The 24565-nt window shown below is 39.5% G+C and overlaps 1 protein-coding gene across 7 annotated transcripts in view; it reads left to right on the top strand.

The window, feature by feature from the left end:
* The first annotated feature begins 6095 nt into the window (after positions 1-6095).
* The window catches only part of EXT2 (exostosin glycosyltransferase 2), a 94376-nt gene continuing 75906 nt past the window's right edge, over positions 6096-24565 (top strand). For all 7 annotated transcript variants that reach the window (XR_014494449.1, XR_014494450.1, XR_014494451.1 and 4 more), the window contains exons 1-4: positions 6096-6193; positions 15032-15596; positions 17074-17163; positions 21703-21819. Coding sequence is in view for 2 of the 7 variants with exons in the window: in XM_083379571.1 (XP_083235697.1) it covers positions 15061-15596; positions 17074-17163; positions 21703-21819 (743 nt within the window). In the remaining 5 variants the exon portion in view is untranslated. The remainder of the gene's footprint in view (positions 6194-15031; positions 15597-17073; positions 17164-21702; positions 21820-24565) is intronic.

Below are 24565 nucleotides of genomic sequence, written 5' to 3'. Positions count from 1 at the left end.
TAGAATAGAATCTGGAAGAGACCTTGGAGGTCATCTAGTCCAGCCCCCCGCTCAAGCAGGAAAACCTATACCATCTCAGACAAATGACTGTCCAGTCTCTTCTTTAAAACCTCCAGTGATGGGGCACCCACGATTTCTGGAGGCAAGCTGTTCCACTGGTTAATTCTCCTCACTGTCAGGAAGTTTCTCCTTAATTCCAGGTTGCTTCTCTCTTTGGTCAGTTTCCAACCATTGTTTCTTGTCCTGCCCTCTGGTACTCTGGAGAATAATTTGACCCCCTCTTCTTTGTGGCAGCCCCTCAAGTACTGGAATACTGCTATCATGTCACCCTATTTCTTCTTTTCTTTACACTAGCCAAACCCAAGTCCTGCAGATGTTCTTTATGCTAGGGTAGAGGTCCCCAACCTTTTGGGTACCAGGGACCGGTTCTGTGGAGAAAGGTTTTTCCACGGACCAGAAAATGTGTGGTTTTGTGTGCTGCCTGCATCCCACAGATGGGACTTTGCTTGTTTGTGTGGACTAGTTGTTGGCATGTCATGGCCCAGTACCGGTCCATGGACCAGGGGTTGGTGACCCATGTGCTAGGGAAAAGGCCAAACAGAAAAACAAATTGTAGACCAAACAGTCTGAATGGAAATTGTGAAATATTAGAATGTGTTATGTCTCTGTTGCCTGTTAAAGGAGTAACAAAGGATGTCTGTAATCTTGCTTGCACCCTTGCAGCTCTTGGCTCTGCAACTCCCATGTCTACTATATTAACATTTCAGGCAGTGATTCAATTTGTCTTACTGTGAAGATATGGTTAAAAAGTAATTTTTAAGAAACTTCTCAAAGCCTGCATTATATTAGGGGGAAGACTCTTCTTTTTCTTAGCCATTTGTAACATATATATAAATGCCTCTACTGTAACCTTTCTTTATAGAAATGTTACTTAATCTTAGTTCCTTTTCTTATAACTTTTACAATTCCCGAACATCTTTTTGAGGTGTGGGCAGGATTACAATACTAAAGGCGCCACATTTGGATTCATCTAAAAGTATTATTATTGGCATACGTCACAAAATACAAAGACCTGAAAATAGAACAGCTATGGCAAAAGAAAGCAAAGATAATACCAATAGTAACAGGTGCCTTGGATGTAATCCCAAAACAACTGGAACAATCACTTGAACACCATTGGCATTGATGAAATGACCATCAGTGAATTGTAAAAGGCAGCTTTACTTGGAACATCTTATATCCTATGACAATAATGTTAACATCATCAAACATCTGCCTATCCCAGGTCCTTGGGAAGGATTCACTTGGTGGATAAAAATGCCAAATCCAGTCTAAACATCTGCCTGTGTGACCAACTATAAGAATAATCATTAGCCATATGATGGCTATCCCGCCTTTTAAAAAATATTGATCAGTTCAAAGCAGCAAACATATCCAATATTCCTGCTTCCTATTTTCCCCACAACAACCCTGGTAAGTGGTTTGACGTGTGACAGGGTGATTGGTCCAAAGTCACACCCTTAGCTTTCATACCTAATATGGCTGTGCATGCTTCAAAAATTCCTTAAAGAGGTTGTGGCTGCTTTAAGAATCAAAATTACTCTAATGAATTATCTTCTTAAATCACCTGAATTTTTGAGTAAGTTTTCAAGTAGCCACAGTGAATGCAGCACAGAAATAAAATGTCAGATTGTACTGGCTCACATAGCAATGATGAAGATGAGCCAAATATGAAAAAGCAAGGATATCAGCCTGGCACCCAAATGTAGGTTAGTCTGCTCTATTGTGCTTCTTTTAGCTACATATGATTGTGAAAACGTGGACCTTAAAAAATAGACAGGAAGAAAATTAACTTGTTTGAACTGTGGTGCTGGAGAAGGCTCCTGCATATTTCTTGGACAGTAAAGATTATTAACAAGCAAGTACTGGAGTGCATACCAGACATATCATTAGAAGGCAAAATCATGAAACTGCGTCTCATTTACTTTGGCTGAGATGGTATAGGTCAGGGGTAGGCAACCTTGGCTTATTGAAACACATACATGACACACACCTAAACATACTATATACAATGTATGTATAGACCCACACCCCTACATATACACCGCACCCCTACATAGTGCAAGATTGGAAGGTGTGGAGTCTTGGCCCATAGTATCAACAAGAGTTGGATAGGACTGAATGGATAACATCATCATCATCTTCAAGCAGCACAAAATACATGGCGTATGAATTGTTTGAAGAGAGATAAAAACACTCCATTTCTCTACAAAGGTATATGCGAGTGTGAGTCTCTCCTCCTAAGATGTGGCCCTAAGGCTCAGTTGGGCTTACTGCTGGTGTACCTTTCACCTAGTTGCGTAGTGGCAGCCCTGCCTGAGCTTCTTGTCATCCTCTTGGGACTGGTGGTTGAGTTCCCCAAATTTATGATCTTGGGTGACTTCAACCTACCATCCCTGGGGGGATCATCTGAGTTAGCTCGGGAGTTCATGGCTTCCATGATGGCCATGGACCTGACGCAGGTAATCCAGGGCCCGACTCATGTGGGGGGGGTCACACGCTCGATTTGATTTTCCTATCTGGACAGTGGTTAGATGATCTGGGTGGGGGTTCCCCTATTGTTACGCCCCTGTCATGGACTGATCATCATCTCCTGCGGCTGACCTTCCGTTTTGCCACTCCCCATCGTGGGGTTACTGAACCAATGAGATGGTACCGCCCCAGACGGCTAATGGACCCTGAGCGGTTCCAAACAGCGCTTGGGTCCCCACCTGCCTCCTTTGCTCATAGCTTGGCCGATGCCATGGTGGAAGCCTGGGAAAAGGCAGCCACGGAAGCACTCGACCGAGTTGTACCCATGCGGCCCCTGACCCGATGCAGATCCCAGTGGGCTCCATGGTTTTCTATGGAGCTCCGGGAGATGAAACGGAGACAGGGCCTAGAGAGCTGTTGGAGATCCAACTGATCCGAATCCGACCGATCGCGACTAAGGTCCTTTACGAGGTCTTATCTCGCGGCGTTGAGGAGGGCAAGGTCTAATTACTTTGCTACCCTTATCACGTCCGCAGATAATTGCCCGACCGCCCTGTTTAGGGTGACCCGCTCCCTCCTTAATCAAGAGGTGAAGGAGGATCCCTTACAGGGTCGTGCTGAGGAATTTAGCCAACATCTGCTGGACAAAATCGCTCGGATCCGGACCAGTTTGGATTCCAACTGGGCAGAATCTGACGATGAGAACATGGACAGTCTTGTTGATGTTATCTGGGAAGAGTTCGATCCTGTGACTCTGGATGAGGTAGACAAGATCATGAGGAAACTGAGCTCCACTACGTCCTTATTGGACCCGTGCCCCTCCTGGCTGGTTTATGCGGCTCGGGATGGGACACGAAGCTGGATCCATGCAGTGATAACTGCTTCATTGAAAGAGGGCATTTTCCCGCCACCTTGAAAGAAGCGGTGGTGAGACCCCTCCTCAAAAAGCCTGTCCTGGACCCAGCTGTTTTAAACAACTTTCGCCCAGTCTCCAACCTTCGCTTTCTTGCGAAGGTTGTTGAGAGCATAGTGGCGCATCAACTTCCTCTGTTCCTAGAAGATGCTGATTATCTAGACCCGTACCAATCGGGTTTCAGGCCCGGACACAGCACGGAGACGGCATTGGTCGCTCTGATGAATGATCTCTGGCGAGCTCGGGACAGGGGTTGTTCCTCTGTCCTAGTCCTATTAGACCTCTCAGCGGCTTTTGATACCATCGACCATGGTATCTTACTGCGGCGTCTCAGGAGGTTGGGAGTGGGAGGCACTGTTTTTCAGTGGTTCTCCTCCTACCTTCTGGAATGTTCACAGTCGGTGTTGGCGGATGGGCAGAGATCGACCCCGAGACCTCTCGTTTATGGAGTTCCTCAGGGGTCGGTCCTCTCACCTCTCCTATTTAACATCTATATGAAGCCGCTAGGCGAGATCATCTGTGGTTTTGGAGTGGGATATCATCAGTATGCTGATGATACCCAACTTTTCATCTCGACCCCAAACCACCCCAGTGATGCCCTCGACGTGATGTCCCGTTGCCTGGAAGCGGTCCGGGTCTGGATGGGGAGGAACAGGCTTCAACTCAACCCGGACAAGACTGAATGGCTGTACATACCGGCATCTCAGGAAATTCAGATTATTCCATCTCTTACTATTGGGGGTGAATTACTACCCCCCGTAGATAAGGCTCGCAATTTGGGTGTCCTCTTAGATTCACAGCTCTCCTTAGAAGATCATATAGGAGCTGTGACTAGAGGGGCCTTCGCCCAGGTTCGTCTGGTGCGCCAGTTGCGACCCTATCTGGACCTGGATGCTTTGCGTACAGTCACTCATGCACTTGTGACCTCTCGTTTAGACTACTGCAATGCTCTCTACATGGGGCTGCCCTTGAGGACCACTCAGAAGCTTCAGCTGGTACAGAATGCAGCTGCGTGAGTTCTTTTGGGGGTCTCCCGATACTCCCATGTTACACCTCTGCTCTGTGAGCTGCACTGGCTTCCACTTGCCTTCCGAGTGAAATTCAAGGTGCTGGTGATGACATACAAAGCCCTACATGGCATGGGTCCGGATTACCTACGGGAGCACCTACTGCCGGCGTCAACTTCCCTCCGTCCTGTACGCTCCCACAGAGAGGGCCTCCTCAGGGTACCACCGGTCAGAGAATGTCGGCTGGTGACCCCAAGGGGGAGAGCATTCTCGGTGGGCGCAGCAATCCTTTGGAACCGCTTACCGGCTGAACTACGAATGGCCCTCAACCTTCGCTCCTTCCGGTGTGATCTAAAAACTTATCTATTCGAACAAGCCGGCCTGGCCTAATGGGTTTGGGGTTTTAACATTATTTTAACTAACTTACCACATTGGGCACAATCATTTAACTTTAAATCTTGTATCCTGTATTCTTATTTTTATTGCCCTGTACACCGCCCTGAGTCCTTCGGGAGAATGGCGGTATATAAATCAAATTAATAAATAAATAAAATAAATAAATATGCTTGCAGTAATATCTTGTAGGACTGTTATAAAATGGTAACAACTGTTTCTAAATTAGAAAGTCAAGAAAACAATCTATTAAGTGTAATTTGAGATCATATGCTAAATGTGTTCTTCTGCCTTTTGAGTTGCTGTTCCCTCTTTTGAGAGAGTTAGGGTAGTTCAGTCATATAAATGTTTTCACTTTACTACAAAAACTAAATTTGTTGCCTCTATAGATGCCAATTTTTATAAGCAACTGCATGATTAAAAAGGAAAAGTTAAATTTTCTTACATCCTGCAAGCTGTCCCCTACTGCTTAAGCTGAGTATATTCTATACTATTACTGTTCTTCTTTATGGCCACAATGAAGAATACACAGCTAGTTAATGCCTTTTTGTGTTCATGCAATAAACAATATATTGCTCAGATTACAGCTGAAGATAAAAACTATTCCAAGCCAAATGCCACCTACCCTTTACGTAATACACAGCCACACCTCACAGAAGCAATATAAAAGCTTATATGAAACTTCTGCTTCTGTGACTTTAATATAGGTTCTAATATTTATTGATCATACACAAACTATCCTAATCTTCCTACAGCTATTTTTCACTTGTAGAGCCCTGCGTGGCACAAAGCCCAGGTTAGCTTAGAAACCGCCTGCTCCAGATAAGTTTTGTCTCTTCTGGGTGATCACTAAACTCAAAATCACATCTTCATTTTAGTAGTCCCGATATTTGGAACAGTTGCCGCCGAAAGTACAATTGCATTGTGTGTACACACAAGCAGATGTCATGCCATATGTGGTCGGGAAGAGTAATCCAGCTATGTCCGATCTACCTACCTACCTACCTACCTACCTACCTACCTACCTACCTACCTACCTACCTACCTACCTATCTATCTATCTATCTATCTATCTATCTATCTATCTATCTATCTATCTATCTATCTATCTATCTATCTATCTATCTATCTATCTATCTATCTATCTATCTATCTATCTATCTAGACTAGCCGGGTTCCAGGGCTCGAGACACAGCTGCTTACGGGGAATTGAATGCGCGCAGGAAATTACATCAATGTTAACCGGAAGCCGGAAGCGTCGGCCGTGGCTGGCGAAGACGGAGGGGTCGAGGGGGACGTCTGCCCATCGCGGTCCCCTCCGCCGAACCGCCGGGCGGAAGGTCCGCAGGTGAGAGGAATATCCCTGGCGACTCGAGGTTGTTCCGGCCTGGCTCTGGCGGAGGGTGCTTCTAACCCGGTTTCTCAGAGGTTGGCAGAGGGGTCTGGTGTAGGGTTAGGCATCGGGTGCCCAAGAGGAGCGAGAGGTGAAATGCTCCCACTTCTCCTTCCTTCGAGACCCCGAAACCGCCCTGCATGTTGTCGGCTTCTGCATGGTAGAGGGGTTGTTTTGAAATCCTCGATTTCTTCCCTGCGAATGCCTTCACCCATTTTCTTCCCCCAGCACTTCTTGGTGCTTCTCTGACAAAGAGGATAAAATCAGTTCAGAAATACACCCCTGGGTACGGTAGTTAAGCCTCATATCGCTAATAGCACTGATTAGCAAAGAGTAAGGGAACTCCACTTTAATCCAAGGGGAGAGTTTGAGAATGATCAGGAAGGTAGAAAAACTCATAAAGATGGATAAAGCCAAGCAGCCAGCAATTGTGTGTCTCATTACCATTTTTTATTAGCTTTATTTGTGTAACAAACCATTGATGAACTGCTAAGCAACGCCAAATCACATTAGGGCTTAAAAATGATAGCCTGGCTAATACATCATGCTAAATTTTATAACATTGGGCTTGGTGTAGCTTAGCCCTTGTTGTTGAAAGATTATAGTTAATGGTTTAGCCGCTTTAGCGCATGTTGTGTGGATCCAACTATTGAATTCAAATGGCTTAATGTTGAGTGTTTGAAAGTGAAGCCTTGAATTATAAATATGTAAGTTTGTGCCAAATGTGTTTGTTCCAACAAATGCCAATTGTTCCAGTCCTCCCATACATGGTTCATACCACTTTCATCCTAAATTTCCAGATTAAGGTCTGAAATCCTTGAATGTCTATGCTTGCATTATCCTAACTTGTTCTATGAACCAGTTCTTTGTGGCTAGACAGGAAGGCCTGGAGGAATGTTGTCCACGGGGTCACGATGGGTCGGACACGACTTCGCAACTAACAACAACAACAACAATGATTCAGAACATTAGGTTAATTTGGTAGACCATGGTTAAATTATTTATAGCAGTGTTACTCAACCTTGCAAATTTAAGACAGATAGACTTCAACTCCGGAATTTTTCAGCCAGCACAGCTGGTGGGGAATTCTGGAACTTGAAGTCCACACCTCTTCAAAGTTGTGGAGGTTGAGAAACATTGACTTATAGTGAAACATGATATGCAAACAAAAGCTGCAAATCCTTCATTCTAAATGGTATCTTACTGTGACGTCTCAGGGGACTGGGAGTGGGGGGCACTGTTCTACAGTGGTTCTCCTACCTCCTGGGCCGTTCGCAGTCGGTGTTGATGGGAGGGCAGAGATCCGCCCCGAGGCCTCTCGTTTGTGGAGTTCCTCAGGAATCGGTCCTCTCTCCCCTCCTGTTCAACATCTATATGAAGCCGCTGGGTGAGATCATTCGTGGTTTTGGGGTGGGGTATCATCAGTACGCTGATGACGGTACGCTGATGATACCCAGCTTTTTCTTTCCACTCTGAACCAACCCAGTGATGCCCTTGTCGTGATGTCCCGTTGCCTGGAGGCGGTTCGGGTTTGGATGGGGAGAAACAGGCTTGGACTCAATCCTGTCAAGACTGAGTGGTTGTGCATACTGGCATCTCGGGTGAACCATTTCTTTTTATTGAAAAGTTTTATAAAACTTACAATATTATCCCATCCCCAACCCACCCCTAAACCCCCCTCCCCCTTCCCCACTTCCCAAAGCTGATTACAGGGTTACAAATATATAATCTAATCTAACTAACATTAACCAACTGTATAAATAACCAAATACATAATACACTTTAACCCGCCTATAACATAATTACAAACAATCTAAAAGTATCCAACTTATACTAATACAATAATAATACCGTATAACATATATATAATTATAACTAATAATAAAAAAGAAAAAAGAAAAATTTAAATTATAACAATCTAAAATTTACTCATAAGCTAAATGGAACTTTTTAGTCCCATATTTTTTCTGAATATAATTTATCCATCTTCTCCAAACCGAAATGTATCTTTCTTGTGAATGATCCTTCAAATAAGCAGAAATCTTAGCCATTTCTGCTAAATTTGACACTTTAAGCGTCCATTCCTCAGGCAGTCCTTCTTCCAATATTGCCCTACCAATAACCTTGAACCATTTTTGTCCATCGTTAACGATCGGGGATGAGGTGTTACCCCCCCCGCTGATAGGGCTCGTAACTTGGGCGTCCTCCTGGATTCACGGCTCAGTTTGGAAGATCATATAGGAGCCGTGACCAGGGGGGCTTTTGCCCAGGTTCACCTGGTGCACCAGTTGCGACCCTATTTGGACCGAGATGCCCTACGCACAGTCACTCATGCGTTCATGACCTCCCGGTTAGACTACTGCAATGCTCTCTACATGGGGCTGCCCTTGAGGACCACTCGGAGGCTTCAGCTGATACAGAATGCAGCTGCACGAGTAGTAATGGGAGTCTCCCAATACTCCCATGTAACACCTCTCCTCCGCGAGCTACATTGGCTTCCATTTGCTCTCCAGGTGAGATTCAAGATGCTGGTGATGACCTATAAAGCCCTAAATGGCATGGGCCCGGATTATCTAAGGGAGCACCTGCTGCCAGCATCAATTTCCCATTGTCCTGTGCGCTCCCACAGGGAGGGCCTCCTTAGGGTTCCGCCGGTTAGGGAATGCCGACAGGTGATTCCAAGGGGGAGGGCATTCTCTGTGGGTGCGCCTGCCCTATGGAAGGAACTGCTGGTGGAACTTCGGACTGCCCCGGACCTTCGCTCGTTTTGCCGGGACCTGAAAACTTGGTTATTTGATCTTTCTGGCCTGGACTGAGGGGGTTTTAATTTAACTTTAAATTTTAAATTTTAATTTGTTTTAATTGTGGGCTGGTCTTAATTTAATTCTATTGTAATTGTATTTATTTGTATTGTTTAATTCGCCCAGTAAACCGCCCTGAGTCATATATATATATATATATATATATATGGTGCTGGAAATTGCCAAAGTAGTCACTGACCGAGTTTCAGTGTATATATATATATATATATATATATATATATATATATATATATATATATATATATATATATATATATATATATATATATATATGGTGCTGGAAATTGCCAAAGTAGTCACTGACCGAGTTTCAGTGGATTTCTCCACTAAGTCTTTGCTGATATTGAAATAATTTAACAGTTTTAACAACAGTAAAATTCTTTTACAATGTCTATAATTTGGTTGATGCAGAATTCCACTGCTATGGAACTACACAATCAGCTATATAGGGATTATTACTCATTTGCCGGGAGAAATATCAACAACCTAAGATATGCAGATGATACCACTCTAATGGCAGAAAGTGAAGAAGAACTAAAGAGCCTCTTGTTGCGGGTGAAGAAGGAGAGTGCAAAAGTTGGCTTGAAACTTAACATTAAGAAAACCAAGATCATGGCATCTGGCCCTCTGAATTCCTGGCAAATAGATGGGGAAGAAATGGAGGTAGTGACAGATTTTATTTTCCTGGGCTCCAAGATCACGGCAGATGGGGACTGTAGCCAAGAAATTAAGACGCTTGCTCCTGTGGAGGAAAGCCATGGCAAATCTAGACAGCACACTGAAAAAGCAGAGACATTGCCCTATCAACAAAAGTGCGTATAGTCAAGGCTATGGTCTTCCCAGTTGCAGTGTATGGCAGTGAAAGTTGGACCATAAGAAAGGCTAAGCGCCAAAGAATTGAGGCCTTTGAACTATGGTGCTGGAGAAGACTCCTGCAAGTCCCTTGGACTGCAAGGCGATCAAACCGGTCAGGCCTAGAGGAGATCAACCCTGACTGCTCTTTAGAAGGCCAGATCCTGAAGTTGAAACTCAAATACTTTGGCCACCTAATGAGAAGGAAGGACTCACTGGAGAAGAGCCTAATGCTGGGAAAGTTTGAGGGCAATAGAAGAAGGGGACGACAGAAAATGAGGTGGCTGGATGGAGTCACTGAAGCAGTAGGTGTGAGCTTAAATGGACTCCTGAAGATGGTAGAGGACAGGAAGGCCTGGAGGAACATTGTCCATGGGGTCATGATGGGTCGGACACGACTTCGCAGCTAACAACAACAACACTCATTTGTGAATTTACTGATATAGAAGAAAAACTTTTTCCTTCTGGTTTTATACCTGTCTAATAATATATAGATGATTAAGTAGTTCCATGACAGTATACTTGGAGGAAGAAAACATATTCCTTAGCAAATTAAGATTTGTCTCAGATATCTGATCTTAATATGAAACCTGCTTATTCTACTGTGTATGTGAATGAGAGAATGGAAGATTAGTTTCATTATTATGTTAAGATTTACAGCAGTGGTGGGATTCAAATATGTGAACAACTGGTTCTCTGTGGATGCAACTTTCAGAGGTCCATTCTGGGCCTGGGCAACAAAAAATTAGCTACCGGTTCTGCCAAACTGGTGCAAATTGACTGAATCCCACCACTGATTTATAGTGGCAGTATATTAACCATTCAACTGTTTTCATGAAAAAAATATTGACAAGATCAAGGAGCTTTCTGGAGAAATTCTATACCATATTAACTAATAGAGGTAGTGATTCAGTTTTATAATTAATTTGATAACAGACTGCAAAAATTTTAAAAAGGTAGATAGAAATATGATTTTAAATTATTATCTTGAGCAAGTATCTGCAGTAATTCTACTTTGGATATGTTGAAGTTACAGGTGGTTTAGAAATTACCCTATGTATCATGGAATTGTTTATTTTTTAAATAAATATATAAAAATGTACTAGTTATTTATGGAGCTCCTTATTAATGGATGCATATTATATTCATTTGACAAGTTTTTAGAAAAACCACTTTTAACAAAAAGTTAGGAACCATCTTGTCTGGGAAGTTGAGTAGCAAATGTCTTTTACACTTTTCATATAACATATTTCTCATTTATGTATACGATTTTACATAAATCTTATTTAAAATTTATTTTCATTGTCTTTTGGCGGCAACTATACATAGTTCTGGTCTGTGACTTCAATAAAAAATGTATGGTTGTTGGAACTATCTAAGTAGTTCTTTTATTCCCTCAGTGTGTGATAAATTGAAAATTCTTGGGAAGAGAATAGAGTTCACCACAAGTAATTACAGTGTATTTAATTAAGTATAATTAGAGAGTCTTAATTTAAAGCATGAATATTTCCTAATTTTAAAAAAATGGCAATACTCAAAATAAAAAAAAATCCTAAGTTTTTTATTTTATTGCAAACCATTATTGAAATGTTAAATAAAATAAATAGAAATATGACTGGGAAAATGTAATGGTTTGTTAGTTAATTTTATTACTTGGATATATTTAGAGAAGACATCTGTTTTAGCCCCTGAATATATTGTACAAAATGTTCCCCATATGATCTACTCATTCAGCTCTTCTGCTTTGCCATTTTGTATTTGAAAGGTCACTTTGTCATCTAGTACCTGTTTTTAAGTACAAATTTTCATGCATCATATTGGAAAGATTTGTATAATATAAAACTTCTGTTACCACCTTTACTATTCAAATGAGAATCACAAGTCAAACTTTTGCTTATACTGTATATACTTTGGGAAAATATTACGTAATTGTGTTGGTATCCTGCTTCAACGAGATAAATTCAACATGTGTACAACTTATATTTGGAAAAAACAGTTTTCAGGTAAGTGAAGCCTGAAAAATATTTGTATGTTGGGACTAAAACTAAAACAATTTGTTTTACTTAAGTGGCTAAAACACACAACTTCTGGAGGCAGGTTGTTCCACTGATTAATTGTTCTAACTATCAGGAAATTTCTCCTTAGTTCTAGGTTGGTTCTCTCCTTAATTAGTTTCCCTCCATTGCTTCTTGTCCTGCCTTAGGGTGCTTTGAAGAATTGGTTGACTCCCACTTCCCTGTGGCAACCCCTCAGATATTGGAACACTGCTATCATGTCACCCCTAGTCATTCTTTTCCTTAAACTAGACATACCCAATTTCTGCAATCATTCTTTATATATTTTAGCTTCCAGTCCCCTAATCATCTTTGTTGCTTTTCTCTGCTCTCTTTCTAGAGACTCAACATCTTTTTTACATCATGGCGATCAAATGAGGATGCAGTATTCCAAGTGTGGTCTTACCAAAGTATTATAAAGTGGTATTAACACTTCACGTGATCTTGATTCTATTCCTCTATTAATGCAGCCTAGGATTGCATTGGCTTTTTTGGCAGCTGCAGCACACTACTGGCTCATATTTAAGTGATCGTCCACTAGGACATCTTTTTAATATCATGTTGACCAAAACTGGATGCACTGTTCCAAGTGTGGTCTTATCTTGATTCTGTCTCTCTGTTAATGTAGCCTAGGACTGCTTCAGATGCAGTAATTGTGAAGTCTGAGGATATGAATAAGGTTTTCTGCAGTATGAGTTCCACCTCTTGCGATCTCAGATAGTCTTTGACTTAACAATCATTCATTTAGTGACAGTTCAAAGTTATAATGGCACTGAAAAAAGAGTCATTGGACCATTTTTCACCTTATCATTGCAGCATCCCTATGGTCACGTGATCAAATTTGGGCACTGGCAAGTAGCATATATTTTTGGCAGTTGCACTGTCCTGGGATCACATGATCACCATTTGTAACCTTCCCAGATGGTTCCAACTAGCAAAGTCAGTGGGGGAAGCCAGATTCATTTAATGATCACATGATTCAGTTAACAATTCTAGCAAAAAAAAGGTTGTAAAATGTGCAAAATTCACTTAACAATTGCATTGCTTAGGAACAGAAACTTTGGGCTCAATTGCAATTGCAAATCAAGGACTATTTGTAGATCCATATGCCTCTTACCTATTCCTTTACACAGAGAAGAGGTTATCTAGATGGATTTGAGTGATAATTCTTTAAATGAAGGAGTAGCTCCCACTATCTTGAAGAACGCAATGGTGTACCCTCTCCTGTAAAAATAAATCATGTTCTGTTTGTGTTGTATAGCTTTCACTTACTGTAGTTTCCAGTCAAAGTGAGTAAGGAAGCTAGATGATTCCCACAGTCTTAGAACTATTCCTTCGGAAAGAATAATAGATTTTGAATTGATAATTTATAAACTGCATAAGAGGGACACAAATTTTGCAATAAATGTAAAATAATAAATCATCCTGGCCATGTATCTTTTGTTTCATTTAAATTTAACTGAAATAGCTTATATAAGTACAAAACTATTTTTAGTTCAATATAACCGTATGAATAATGTACACTGAGATTATATTTTTAAACAGGTAGTCCTTGAGTCAGACTTTAGCTTGGTCATACATTTGCAATGTGATTTTGAGAAGGTTGCTATATATTAGCCTTGACTTTCTGTTTATAATATGTGTAAAATAATTACTGCAATTTTTCAAGAATGATAGTGTGTAGTTTGTTGCACTGTAGGACTACACTCCATATATCTCTAGCTTGAGAACCACAGAAACTCATAAGTGAGCTTAATTTAGCTTAAAGATGCCACTGTTGTGGTTCCGATAAAAGACACAGTTTCAAACAAAATGCAAGCATTGTGATGCAAGCAATGGATGGGTCCTCAAAGCCACAATATGAGTGTTGTGTTGTTTTAACTTTTATCAGGTAATTACTTGGGGAAAATATTTATTAAATTTATTTGCTGCTCAACTTGCCATCAAACCGCACATCGAAATATACGTTTATTACTTGAAATGGTCTTAAATTAGTATGTCTTCTATTGATAATTTGTTTCCCTATTTAGGGTAGAAAATGGCTTAACTTTTTGGTCTGCTTTAGCAAAAAATAATAAATCTAGATAAGAACCTCATATATCCAGTATGATATTGGAACCAGAGCTAAACAGTAGCAGATGACAATAAAAATTTGGGATGTATATTTGCTTTGGGGATATATTCAGTAAATTCCATGTTGTTTGCTTTGTTGTCTGTTTTCATAGTTGATATTCTACGAGACAGAAAAATAGATATATAAAGCGAAATCAGAAGTGCTTTTTTAAAAAAGCAGAAATTGGAGAGGAGAACGAAAACATCTACAATAGTGGCCAAAATTGTGGAAACCTTTTGGGAAAAGTGTATTTTTGAGGTTTGATGGCTAATAACACCACTTTTTTTTGGAGTAGTACCAAAAAATTACATATCAATGGAAAAATAATTTAATCAAGAATGTAATGCAACATAGTTTGTTCAATTATCTGTACTGTATTCTATGAAAAGTTATAGTCAAATAACCAGAAAAAGGAAACACAACTTGCTTAGGTTGATACCAGGTAGCTTTCCTTCATATGATTGTAGCCAATGAGCATGAGTGTTTAGACAACCAATCAGGTGTCATCTTGTTTTGGCAATCAGCCAATCAGATCACAGTAGGATTCAGTTATTGATGTCATATATTGAAGCTGAGAGGAGGACATTTGTCAGTTTGTCATGTGGTCGCTATCAAGTTGGTTGGGTTTTTTTTTCCTTTCATTTAGTGAACTTGTAAAACATAATAAAATTAAAGTAATGGTGCAAAAAGTTGACTGGTTGCCCAGAAAGCGATGTAAAATAGTTTTATTAAGTAAAAAAAAGGCTACAGTTATAAAGAAATTAGAAGAAAAATTGGTGGAAACTTAACTAAAGGTGTCATTTCTACTGTACACTTTTCCTAAAAGGTTTCCACAATTTTAGCCACTACTGTATGTCATATTTATTTTATATGCAGACATGTTTCACTGGTTTAATAATAAATTATTCTCTTTTTTATCCCCTTTTTTCTTTATATGTGTTCTATTCTACAGAAGCTTGTGGGAAGGTGGCTTTTTTCATTATGTGTGCGTCAGTCAAATACAACAGTCGGGGTCCAGCCCTCATCCCAAGAATGAAGACCAAGCATCGCATCTACTACATTGCTCTATTTTCTGTTGTGCTACTGGGATTAATTGCCACTGGAATGTTCCAGTTCTGGCCTCACTCCATTGAGTCCTCCAATGACTGGACTCTTGAGAAGCGCAGCATTCATGATGTACCTATAATCAAGATTCCTGCAGACAGTGCCATTCCAGAACGGGGAGATCTTAGCTGCAGGATGCACACATGTTTTGATGTTTACCGCTGTGGCTTCAATCCCAAAAATAAGATCAAAGTCTATATTTATTCCCTAAAGAAGTATGTGGATGAATACAACATGCCAGTCAGTCACACCATTTCCAAGGAATACAATGAACTGTTAACAGCTATTTCTGATAGTGACTTCTACACAGATGACATCAATCGTGCTTGTCTATTTGTACCATCCATTGATGTTCTGAACCAGAACACACTGCGCATCAAGGAAACAGCTCAGGCTTTGGCACAATTATCCCGGTACCTTCCTGCAGAAACCTTATAGTAACTTCCAAAGCTAAAACGGATTTAAGAATAGGGATTATGAGAAAATGTGATAGCCAAGATAGAAATGTTGTGCTAGGTTTTGATGTTGAAGAGCAGTGAATTTTTCAGTCTCAATTACTGAGTGCCGTTTTCTCCCAAGGATTAATAATAATAATAATAATAATAATAATAATAATAATAATAATAATAATAATAATTTTATTTATATAAAATTAAAGCTATGATCCTGTATTAATACGCTAGAAAAAAGTTCAACTGCAATCGTACGCTTTCTTAATATTTTGTATAAGATTGTGAACAGACTAATTATTAGTTGGTGTAGAAATCAGACAAATAAAGATAGCTGGGATATTTTAAATTTTATTTATTTATTTATTTATTTATTTATTTATTTATTTATTTATTGGTTTTATATACAGCCCTATTCCTGAAGGACTCAGGGCGGTTTACAGGGCAAAGTTAAAAACAATATAAGTTAAAATAGAGTTAAAATAAAATTAAATAACAATTAATAGCCCAAGTTAAAAATTTAAAAATTTAAAACCCCTCAGTCCAGGCCAGATAAATCAAATAACCAGGTTTTTAGGTCCCGGCGAAACGAACGAAGGTCAGGGGCAGTCCGGAGATCCACAGGCAGATCATTCCATAGGGCAGGTGCACCCACAGAGCACGCCCTGGGGATCACACGCCGGCACTCACTGACGGGTGGCACCCTAAGGAGGCCCTCCCTGTGTTAGCGCACAGGACGATGGGAAATTGATGCTGGCAGCAGGTGCTCCCTAAAATAATCCGGACCCATGCCATTTAGGGCTTTATAGGTCATCACCAGCATCTTGAATCTCACCCAGAGAGCAAATGGAAGCCAATGTAGCTCGCGGAGGAGAGGTGTTACATGGGAGTATTGGGAGACTCCCATCACAACTCGCGCGGCTGCATTCTGCACCAGCTGAAGCCTCTGAGTGGTCCTCAAGGGCAGCCCCATGTAGAGAGCATTGCCGTAGTCTAACCGGGAGGTCACGAGCGCATGAGTGACTGTGCGTAGGGCATCTTGGTCCAGATAGGGCCGCAACTGGCGCACCAGGCGGACCTGGGCAAAAGCCCCCCTGGTCACGGCTCCTATATGATCTTCCAAACTGAGCCGTGAGTCCAGGAGGACAGCCAAGTTGCGAGCCCTATCAACGGGGGGGGGGGGTAACACCTCATCCCCCATAGTTAACGATGGACAAAACTGGTTCATCCGAGATGCCGGTATGTACAGCCACTCAGTCTTAGTGGGATTGAGTCGAAGGCTGTTTCTCCCCATCCAAACCCGGACCGCCTCTAGGCAACGGGACATCATTTGTTAGCTGTTTTGTTTTAGAATTGCTTTGGTTTTTGTTTTAACTCCAAAATTGAAGTACCTGCTCGGTACGGTGCTCAGATTTTTCTTTCATTTCCTTTATCTTCTTAGTTGGGACCGAGGCACCAATCACCTCTTATTCAATATGCTGCCTGGAGGGCCACCTGACTATAACACAGCGTTAGATGTTCCAAGGGACAGGTAGGTAATTTTCACTGTTGTTTATGTCTTTTTTTTAAGCGGTGAGGCGGCTTATAGAAAGTTAGGTAAAGAATTGGAAGACCATGCGCCCCTGCTTGCCTTGGGGTATTCCATAAACGAGATCACTTTTCCGCTTGATTTTTTGATCCTTCATCATTTCTAGAGGAAAAAACAGACATGGTGTGCCCCTTGATGTATCTCTGCTGTTTCTAAAAACGTTGCTCTACAAAGATTTAAAGTATTTGTCCCAATGTACTGATGTTCCAAAGGCATATTCTTATTGAAGATGAAAAATAAAACCTTTCAAAACCTAAAGCCCCCTAGATAGGAGTCAGGGGGATGTGCCAAACTACCCTCAGTATGTCATTATGTTTGTACAGATAATACGTGACTGGGTGCTGTTCTCAGTTGAAAGTGATGGAAGTTGATTGAAGTGATGTACGTTGCCTTTAAATTCTAGCGTGTATGTCAAAGTGTATTTCAAAGGGAATGTGCTACTTGCATTGTTTCTGTTAAAACTATATGTGCATTGGTATGGGTAATTAAATAGGTGTTAGAAGTAGAATGTTTATTTTTGTGCAAAAAACTGATCAGTGGACATATGTTTCTTGTAATTAACTTAAATGTAAAAACTGAAAAATGAACTAATGAAAAAAAATCAAACCCTATGTATAGATGGACCATGGCTAGCCTGCAGAGGGCAGTCACGTACTATTGCTTTCCAGTCTTAAGTTCATTGTTTGGCAGTCTTAAGGACTTTTATGTGTTTCTCCTCAAAACCCCATCCAGTCCTCCTAAAAACAATCGAAGGCATTAATAAAAAAAATGTAGGCCAAAAGTTTGTGATGCGTTTATTTGTCTTCAGGTATAGGTAGCCAAGCCTTTCTAGCAAGCTTGTGATCAGGGGATAATGGACATATACTGTATGTCTTGTCTTGTTTGTCTTCTGTTTTTGTTAAAATGGCACCTACAAAATTTATATAAATAAAAGCACAACTTTCCTCTCCTTCATCCCAAATATACTTGTCCAAAGGTTTGTGGTTTCTTTTTCTTTTTTTCTTTAAACAAATGTTGAGAATACAAATGAGTTGATAGGGGGAGGAATCTTTTACCCTTCTCGGTTCTCTCAGAAGAAGTGTTACATTTGATGCCACGCACAACTAATAAATTGTAAGTCTGCTTTCTCAGAATGTGAAATCTTTTAAAATACCATATAAGAGCTGAAGCTGGTGAGGTGGAAATCAACAGTTATCAGGCCAGATGGAATTGTTATATAAACATTGAGTAAATATCTCCCACTGCTCAGAGCATGAAGAAAGAATCCAAATTACCACTTATCTGCAAAAAGTAGTATTTTGGTTTTAGAACAGACTTATATATAACAGAATTTTGGTATATTGCAGTATACCAAAAATTCGCAGTAGGTTGATTTTCCTCCCATATACATGTCTTCTGTCTTGCTAGCAGTGAAGAAACTACTTAACCATGTTGGTTTTGTGAAGAGACTGTTATAAGAAACTTTTTGAATGAGGAATTGAGTGTCTGAAGAATTGAAATTTATAGCCATGCCTCACATTCATAAATCATGAATTTATATAAATTTAAAATCTATGTCAAAATCCTACATTGTGGCAACTAGATTTATGAATTGTGTAAGTTGCTTAGAATTTCTAAAGTTGTAGTAAAAATTATTAGTCAATGGTTGTAATAAAAAAATCATAATGTGATCATACTAATTAACAATATAACTGCCTTATGTGGAGTGACTGAAGCTTCCAAAAGATTAATTTATAGTACACACACACACACACACAAACACACACACACACACACACACACGTTTTCTGAGGTTTTCGCGGGTGTTTGTATGTAGATCTTTGGTCATTCGGGTTTTTTCCCACGTAGAATTGAAGGTATAAGAGCAACGTTTTGACGAAATCTCACCCGTCGTCCTCAGGCTGGTGGCTTCAGCTTTGTTCTTCTGGGAGAAGAAGAACAAAGCTGAAGCCACCAGCCTGAGGATGGCGGATGAGATTTCGCGCACACACACACACACACACACACATAACACATTGTGGTAATCCAACTTAGAAATCGCCAAAGGATTGCAAGATTACTTGTGTCCCATAAATTCATACTTATTGGCTCAGTCTAAGCTATAAAAGAGACTTTGAGCCAGGTATGATACAAGGATAGTCTCAGACAATATTCTTGATTCTGAGAGTGGCGATAGTAGTAAAATTGGCAACCTGAGTGCCCTCCATATATTTTGGATTTCAACTCCCATAAGCCCTAACTTGTCAGAATATTGGAGGAGCACATGTGAAAGATATTAGCCCACATATTCACTTACTTAGACCAATGAATTATCCACATTGTTGATATTTTGTCTGCATTTAACATCCCTATTATTGCCATCTTGTCTATATTTGGTGTCAGTTAATTAGCCTTCCTTTTTTCTTGTTTCTTTTTATTCTGCTTTTATAAATCTTCGTAAATTAGGTTTCCATACATTGATGTTCATATAATACTCTGGTTTGTCTTCAGATCGTATAAATCTTTCACCTTGTTTCTGTAACCCTGCCCTTGTACTGGTTCAATGTGTACATTGCTTGAACTATCCAGAGGATGTTGGCAGAGAATTCTGACAGTTGAAGTTCGCACATCTTAAAATTGCTGAAGTTGGGAAAGAAATGAACGCATATTAGTCCACCCTCCCTAAGATGAATGGGAATGTTGATGTCTGAAACATATGGTAGCCTGTAGCATGCTGGGGAGAAATGATCATTTCAAAGCAGCCTTTTCTGGAACTGTCCAAATATGTAGGAAAGAGATTATTGCATTTTAGCATGTACTCAGAAGTATCCTGGAACTATTAATATTTTTATTTGTTTGTATCCTGCCTTATTATTTTATTATATTTTAAATTGAAAGCTGCTGAAATCTCAAAGAATTAGTAGATTCATTCCCCTTTTCTTTCCTGACATAAGTTATCTTATTAAGAAAATATAGTGATAGCGCTGTATTGTAATAGATGGTGAAGGCAGATTTCATATCCATTTGGGGGGACTCTATTTACCAGTTTGTGTTTAGTATTCTGAATTTAAGACAAAGAAAGTGAAATCCACTTCTGGTTCAATTCTTAGGCACTATTCATATGAATATATTAGTCCATTTACTAAATCTTTTTTGTAATAGAAGAGATAATTTTAAAAACAATGGATAATGAAAAATAATGCAATTATTAAAAAAATCTCTTTTTATTAAATTCTTTTCCATTAATCTAGCATACATTTCGATTCTGGATGTATCTAGTGCGGGGTGGAATTTGATGTTGCAAGAAGTCAGGTTATTTTCTTTCTTGAAAAGGACAATTAAAATATTTGCAAATTGGAAGTTTGCTGTCTTTTCACGCTCATTGACAGGCAGTCCTCGACTTACAGTTGAGCCCAAAATTTCTGTTGTTAAGCAAGACAATTGTTAAGTGGCTTTTGCCCTATTTTACGACCTTTCTTGCCACAGCTGCTATGTGAATCACTACAGTTGTTTCAATTAGTAACATGGCTGTTAAGTGAATCTGGCTTCCCCACTGATTTTGCTCATTAGAAGGTTGCAAATAATAATAATAATAATTTTATTTGTATACCGCCCTTCTCCCGAAGGACTCAGGGCGGTGAACAGGGCAATAAATACTAAAATGCAAAGATACAAAAATTAAGAAAAGATTAAACATAATGCCCAATACAAAACAACAATAAATACAGTACATTAAAAGCAATAATAAAACCCAAACCCATCAGGCCAGGCCGGCTTGTTCAAACAAGTAGGTCTTTAGATCACGCCGGAAGGAGCGAAGGTCAGGCGCCATCCGGAGCTCAACCGGTAAGCGGTTCCACAAATCCGGCGCACCCACAGAGAATGCCCTCCCCCTGGGGGTCACCAGTCGGCACTCTCTGACCGGTGGCACCCTGAGGAGGCCCTCTCTGTGGGAGCGCACTGGGCGGAGGGAAGTTGATGCCGGCCGCAGGTGCTCCCTAAGGTATTCCGGACCCATGCCATGTAGGGCTTTAAAGGTCATTACCAGCACCTTGAATCTGGTGATCACATGACCCCAGGACACTACAATTGCCATAAATATGAGTCAATTGCCAAGCGTCTCAATATTGATTATGTAACCATTGGGATGCTGCAATGGTTGTAAGTGTGAAAAACTATCAGAAGTCCCTTTTTTCAATAACGTCATAACTTCGAACCATCACCAAACTGTTATACGTTGAGGACTACCTGTATTAAACTACTAATATAAAGCTTTTCATTTAACTACCATTCACAGCAGTTGAAAGAGATAGAAAATGTTCTGTTACACAGGTACCTGAATCTGGCTTAAGTTTTAGATACGTTGTCTTTTGTTGTATACTTATTGTCTTTCAATCAGTATGTTTCTGCTCTAAATTTTATCTTCTCTGATTATCTAAATCTTTTGAATGAATGAAAACACACACACACGGGAATCTAGTATTTTCTTTTTGTCGTCCTCAGAGCTTTGTTGGCAGGAGGTGGTTTTTCTACATGGACCTATCGGCAAGGATATGATGTCAGCATTCCAGTTTATAGTCCCCTGTCTGCTGAAGTACAACTGCTAAATAAAGGACAAGGGTAAGCTAATGTGGTACAGTTAATTGTGCTTTTGCTAACAGTGGTAAGAAATTCAGCCAGTCAGATCAGAATTTGGTTAAAGTCTCTTAATATTGGTACTCCTCCATTCATTCAGACCTGGACAACTGAAATATTCAATATATCCCAGACTTCTTAAATATTATGTCAGAATGATTGACTGTGTAAGCTCTGGATTCTCTACCTTGCTATATTTTGAAAATGGGAACAATATTTGCCCTTCATTCATTTTCCATGAATTGTCCAGGATAATATATAACCATTTGATTGGTTCATCAACAAATTCCTATCGCTGTTCAGCTGATTCTGGAGATTTAAGCTCATTCAAAATAAATATATATTTCTGTCAATCTCATGCTTCAATTTTTTTTCTTCATAATTGTTGTGTACATCCTATTATTGGAGAAAACTGTGTCAAATAGGACTTGATTTTTTCTATTAACATTTTGCATTGAGTAAGTAGAATATAGACGCTTTTAACTTCATTTTGTTTTGACAGAAACTGTGGGTGATCCATCACTAGAGGCTTTTAAGAAGAGACTGGATAGCTCATTTGTCTGGAATGGTATAGGGCAGAGGTGTCAAACTGCCGGCCTGCAGGCTGGATGCATCATAGAAAAACCGCGCCCACCCTGTTGCCGGCAATGGCAAAAAAGTCGTGATACGTCATGACACGTCACATGACGTTGTGAGTTTGACATCCCTGGTATAGTGTCTCCTGCTTGAGCAGGGGGTTGGACTAGAAGAATTCCAGGATCACTTCCAGCCCTGTTATTCTGTTACTTGACATAACCAAGGAAGCCTTTATTTTTAAAATCTTTTGCCAACTCTTGAATCTCAGGTCATTCTGAGTATTAACATTTCTGACTATCTTTTCAATTCCAAACTCTTGTGTTTTTTACCTTGGAAAATTGTTTTTCTTTCCATTTCCTGGCTATGTTCTTGTTTGTTTTCAGATCTTTGTTATACTATTGGAGCATCCTCACCACTTTTTTTTTGGTGTTTTCTCTCTCCCTCCAGTGCGATTATTTATAACTACTTTTTAATATCTTCTTTTTAAGACCTTTCCTTGTTATCTCTATTTTATTTTTTATTTTTGCAAGATTAAATGTCTAGGGAAAAAAAACTTAACCTGGTAGGCAAAAAGAAAACATCTTAACTCCTGCTTCTATCCAATCCTACTTACCATTGTTTATTAAAGTCTATTTTTAAAAGTTAATTATATGTTTTTGACTATACGTGGCTTTACTTTCCTTTAAAACCAATAGCTCCAGTATTACGTGATCACTTTTCATTAATATTCTTGTTATTTTCATTTCATTGACTTAAATCTTTCCTATAGGATAGTATCAAGAAGAGCTCATTTTCTCATTGCTTATTCTTCTGTTTTTTGAAGAATAAATTGAATTGAAAGGACAATGTATGAGAATTTGTCTTAATATCCTAAAGTTCCCCTCATTGCTATTTTATATATATTTAAAACATTTGCCATTTTCTTTTTAAAATGTCATTGGTTAGTACATAATAGAAGATACCATAAATAGTCCTTCTGTTGTTTATTTCTTCACTTATTTTATGATCTGCTTGCATGATTGGGTTTTAGTCTTTAGAAGGTATACTTCAGAACCAGAAACTTCCTTATCAAACATGAGAACTGTTAGGAATGCTTCATGTTTATTGTTATATCACATTCTCTTCCTTGTTGTCCCTTACGTTTATATCTAAACTATTCATCTTGACCATGCTCTTGTTGATCATCCCAAATTCTCTATCTTTGTTTTCTTTACAGATTTAACAGAAAGTTGGTTAAAACTTCTTTTAAATAACTTCCACGTTCATATTATAAAGCAGAATAGAATTCTGTAAAGTGAAATGTTATGTTCATGTGTATGAGGTGCATTCATAATTTGTATGAATAAAAATTCATAAAATGTCACAGAAGATTGGTTAAAGTTTCTTTTAAATAGCTTCCACGTTCATATTATAAAGCAGAGTAGAATTCTGTAAAATGAAATATATTTATATTTTTGAGCTGTATTCATGATAACTTTGACCTTGTAAAACGTTTTAAGAAATGTTTGAACTTTGATTGTTTTAACAATCAAAATATGCAGTCTAAGTTCATGTTTAAAATCTTGTTTTAATTGATTTTTTTTTAAAAAAACATTTGTCTACTTGCAGTTCACTTGTTTGTGCCTTTGAGTCAGTTTTCTTGGCAAGGTTTTTCAGAACTGGTTTGTTACTGCCTTCCTTCTAGGACTGAAAGAGTGACCAGTCCAAGCTCATGTAGCTGAATTCATGCCCAAGGCAAGATAAGAAGTCAGTGTCTCCCATTTTGTAGCCTGGATGCCTTAAGCACTACACCAAACTGGCTCTCTTAGTTTATTTATTTTTAATCTATTTATTATTTCAATTTACATGGCCACCTGTCTTAAATTCATGACTTGGCAGCTTAAACAGTTAAACATAAGAACATACACATAATCAGCAGCTGCGGTAAAAACAGAATTTTTACATTTTATATAAAGTCTTTTCATTTTCATACAGCCCTGCAGAGTTTAATTCCATTGAGGCTATTGCAGTTATTCTTCACACTATTGTACAACTTCTATGGCTGTCTACCTTTGATGAAGCCCTGTGAAAGAGGCATAATAAATAACAAGTAGTGAGTGAGGTATTATAGATGAAGAACATGAAGAACCAGTGGAACAACCTGCCTCCAGAAGTG

The sequence above is a fragment of the Vipera ursinii genome (genome assembly GCF_947247035.1).
Source record: "Vipera ursinii genome assembly, chromosome: 1".
Taxonomy (NCBI): Eukaryota; Metazoa; Chordata; class Lepidosauria; order Squamata; family Viperidae; genus Vipera; species Vipera ursinii.
This window is presented reverse-complemented; position numbering and strand designations above follow the sequence as displayed.